The 4,342-nt window shown below is 37.3% G+C and overlaps 1 protein-coding gene across 1 annotated transcript in view; it reads right to left on the minus strand.

Annotated features, from left to right (window-relative positions):
- The window catches only part of LOC107756509 (alpha-1A adrenergic receptor-like), a 5,045-nt gene extending 1,031 nt beyond the window's left edge, over nucleotides 1–4,014 (minus strand). Inside the window, exon 1 of the mRNA XM_016573671.1 lies at nucleotides 2,960–4,014. Coding sequence (XP_016429157.1) covers nucleotides 2,960–3,914 — 955 coding nt within the window. The 5' untranslated portion in view covers nucleotides 3,915–4,014. The remainder of the gene's footprint in view (nucleotides 1–2,959) is intronic.
- Nucleotides 4,015–4,342: the final 328 nt, after the last annotated feature.

Raw genomic sequence — 4,342 nt, forward strand, 5'->3', positions numbered from 1 at the left:
TCTCTCTCTCTCTCTCTCTCTCTCTCATATAACACTACATAACTGGTGTGCCCCCTGCTGGCACAATTCGTGACTGTTCTTGATTGTTTGTGATTGTGCCCCCTGCTGATACAACTGGTGTTTCTTTTAAAGGTCTGTCATTTGCTTTAGCATCCAGCAGGTGGCTGCAATGCTTGCCTATCAAATTTTCTGCTTGTTGCAAATTGGTGTGAAAACTTTGAAACTAAAAATCTATCGAATACCAGATGTGCATAGCATGTAAAAAATAGAACAAAGTAAACCTAAAAACAAAAGTTATATGTTTTTATGTAAATAAATGTTTTGTTTATATTTTATTGAGAAATTGGAAATAAAAAGTGAAAAGTGAATTTAAAACTAAATCCCAAGTGTTGCATTCCTATGGGATAACACTATATACTCATAAAATAAATACTTCTTAATTACTATAGTGAAACAGTACAGATACGTTTTGTGTTTAGTCTTTGATGGGAACTTGGAAGAAAGGGCATATGATGCATTAGACACTGGTTATACATGTCAATTAAGGGATGTTACGATGATTAAGTTTATGCTTTTAGAAAGCGTAGAACTATGTCAGTAAAGATAACATTTCACTGTACATCTTCACAGTTTGTTTTATGTTATTGATGTAATTCAATAAACAGCTTAGATATTATTTTAAAACAATTCATAGTGGCAATATAATAATAATAATAATAATAATAATAATAATATAACAAAGAACAAAATGTTCTGAAATAACATTTCTAAATATTTTAATTGTCTGAATTTCTGATAATTGTATTGAATATTTTAAGGGATATTCTTCCACATTTGAAAAAGCAAGATAAATAAAAAAAATAAAAGTGTCACTTGCCAAAGTGTTATATGTGTGTGTATTTATATACACATTTAAATTATATAAACACAAACTTTTATTTTGGATGCGATTAATAGTTTGATATATGAATGTATGAAAGCCTTAATAAATTGGATATCTGCTGAAGCAGTTGTGAATTAATAACCTGAATATAAATGGCTGCTTCTGTTTATTGTAAAAAACAATATTTAGCAAGATTTCTAGAAAAAGTTCCTTTACCCCTTTTTTCATTAAATTTCAGTGGTAGAGCTGTGGATCTGTGCCATTAATTGCTTTAGACTGAGATCCCTGGTGTATAAAGCGGAGGCACCTCAATGCTGCAGGTCTAGTGCATTGACCCACTGCATTCAAAGTACCATGGGAACCATGAGACTTGGCTGAAAAAACAAATTCATGAATGAAGGCCTAAAGAGTATATAAGTGACAATGATCTATTAGAAGGCTGTAACATTTCAAAATAAGTCATGAATAGACCTTAAATAGGCATTAATTAATGTTAGCAACACCAAAGTAGCTCACTCACTTAAATAGTAATAGTCTCATTATTCTGATTACTGCTCTTATCAAAGAACTTTCTAGAATGTAACTGTTCTAGAATGATTAGATTCCGAGAGGAAGCAAACAAGTTTGAGATGTACTGTTCACAACCTTACATCCTGTTTTTCCAAATTGTATGCAGTCAAGTGACTCACTGGGTTGTCTTCCATTGTCTAGTATGACAGGTTTGGAAAAATATCAATGATTTATGTGACATAACTTATAAACCTTGTTAGCATGTGTATCTTGTGTATTCTTTTCCTCAGCAATGAATGAGCCAAAATTTTGAGCAGGTCTTCTTAAGCTGTATTGCTAAATAGCTACATGATCTATTACATAAACATTAGCTACATTATTTATTACATCATTGCATAGCCTACATAAATAAATAAAACAGCTATAATAGTATAGCTGTTTGCTTCCATTATGTTTCAAGTATGGATGCTTATTTTTGCCACACAATAAAAAAGAAAAAAAAAAGCTAGAATTGCAAGGGTGAGAATAGTGAGATGAAAAGTCGCAATTACGTTGTTTTATTTTTTATTCTGTGGCGGAAATAAAATTTAATTGCACAATGTAAACTCTGCAAGAAAGAAAGTCTAAATTCTAAATTTCTACCCTTTTTTCCAGAATACAGTACCTTCTGTGTTTACATCTCAGAATTGCAAGGGAAAAAAAAGTTTGAATTGTGAAATAAAAAGTCGAAGTTACCTTTATGTATTATTTCGTTGCGGAAACATGGTTCCATGTTAAAGAAAGCTAGTGGGGAGTGATTTAAAAGACATGAAACTACATTGCCTCGGACAGTGATGAATGAAGTTTAGTCGTTATTATTCGTTCCAGAACAATTACGGAACTCATCAAATGAATAAATAAGAAATATTGATTTGAGTTCAAATAATTTTAAAGTTTTAAAGTTTCCATGTAAACACAAACTGACATTGTCTAAACAGACTTGCTAACTTAAAACATTGTATCATGATATATTCATGTAAATATGACCTCTGTAGCTACAATAATTCAGTGTTGTAAAATCACTACTGTTTTCCACTTAAGTTTTGTTTTCTTAAATTCAAAGAAAGCCACAGTTGCTTAATTATGTAGCAGGCCAGCTGAACTTCCAAGCACCCTGCCCTGCTGAGATAACCCTGTCTGGGACAGGAATTACAACTATGTTAATTCATTAATAATAACCTGCCTTTGAGTCTGAATGGCTGCGGTCCAGGGCCTCGTTCTCATACTCCCTGCTGTGACAGCCAAACAGGGGATGCGGCAGACCCCACACTGGGTGCCTCATGAGAGGGAGGAGGAAATAAAGTGCAAAAATATTTATTCTGTCTTAACCTCTACTCTGCGGTCTTCCCACTGACCACAAATGTCCAGCTGCAGAAGGCTTAAGGGATAAATCACTTGTATGTATTTCATGTGGGTGTATAGGCGACTCAATTTAGTTGAATAACATATAACACAGAATGCATTCTTCCACTGTAATTTAAGTACATTTTCCTGATTATTGTGCAACTGTGTACAAGAAAGACCTACCAATTGGTAAAGTGAGGAAGAATGGCAACCAGCACAACGTAAACATGCCAACCACAACCCCTAAGGTCTTAGCTGCTTTCTTTTCCCTGGAAAACTTCAGAAGTTTGACCGCCAGAGAATTCCTCGCCTGATGCGCGCGACCCTTGGCTGCCGCGCCGGAGTCCTCGTGCACCTGCGAACCCCTGTGAATCCTCAACGTTATTTCACCTGCATTCATAGTTTCCGTCTTCACACCGGCTTCCAGATTCTTCGTTGTCCGTTTAGCCACCACATAAACACGACAGTACATGACTAGAATCACAATTAAGGGAATATAGAAGGAGCCGAGCGATGAGAAGAGCGCGTAAAAGGGTTCCTCGGTTATTACGCACACCGTGTCGTCCGGTGAGGGAGGCTCCTTCCATCCTAGCAGTGGTCCGATGGAGATGACCAAAGACAGGACCCATACCCCCAGCATGGCCAACAGAGCCCTGCGTCCTGTCACGATGTTGGGGTATTGCAAAGGATGGCTCACTCCGATATAACGGTCAATGGAGATTACGCACAGACTCATGATGGATGCGGTGCAACATAACACATCAACCGCTGCCCAAACATCACAGAAAATCCTCCCGAACACCCAGTAACCCAGTATTTCCAATGTGGCTGATACGGGTAACACAGTTGTGCCAAGGAGCAGGTCGGCAATAGCGAGATTGACGATGAAATAGTTAGTTGGAGATCGCAGGTGCCTATTGCACACCACTGACAGTATCACCAAGATGTTTCCAGCCACCGCGAAGATGATGAAAGTCCCCAAAGCCAAGCCGAGCGGGACGGCACGGGACAGGAGGAGAGGCTCGAGTTCTGTGCCATTTAACTCGGAAGTGTTTGAAAACTTCGCTGACCCTTTGTACGCATCCAAAGAACCGCTTCCCCAAGACTGTGTGACTTCATCTTCATTTTGTTGGTTCATTTTGGCGAAAAATAATCTCCATTGCTGACACGTTGGTTGGCTGCTTTAGTCAGGTTGCTATTAAATGACTAGAACGTTGAACGAGTTACTGATGAGCAATGATGTCATTCTGATGCACTCATGTAATGTGAAAACAAGAGTCTCTGTCTCAGGGGCGTTAATACCGCCCATCCCTGCTTCAGTCCAAACTCTGAGTAAATGTTGATTTTTTTCTTTTTTTGCCTTTTTGTTGTTAAACAGAGGAGTCCTGAAAAAGCAAACACAACACTATAGGGGAGGCTGAAGAGTTTTGAAATGTCTTACACTTTTAAATAATATTTCCATATTGGTCTGCAAACTCAAGTTTACACTGATGGTGTAAACATTTGTGCAGAAATTTTTTTTATTCAGAAATTGCAAGTAGATGTCACAATTACATAGAAACAGCA

This window comes from Sinocyclocheilus rhinocerous, unplaced genomic scaffold (genome assembly GCF_001515625.1).
Source record: "Sinocyclocheilus rhinocerous isolate Xijiao unplaced genomic scaffold, SAMN03320098_v1.1 scaffold111, whole genome shotgun sequence".
NCBI lineage: Eukaryota > Metazoa > Chordata > Actinopteri > Cypriniformes > Cyprinidae > Sinocyclocheilus > Sinocyclocheilus rhinocerous.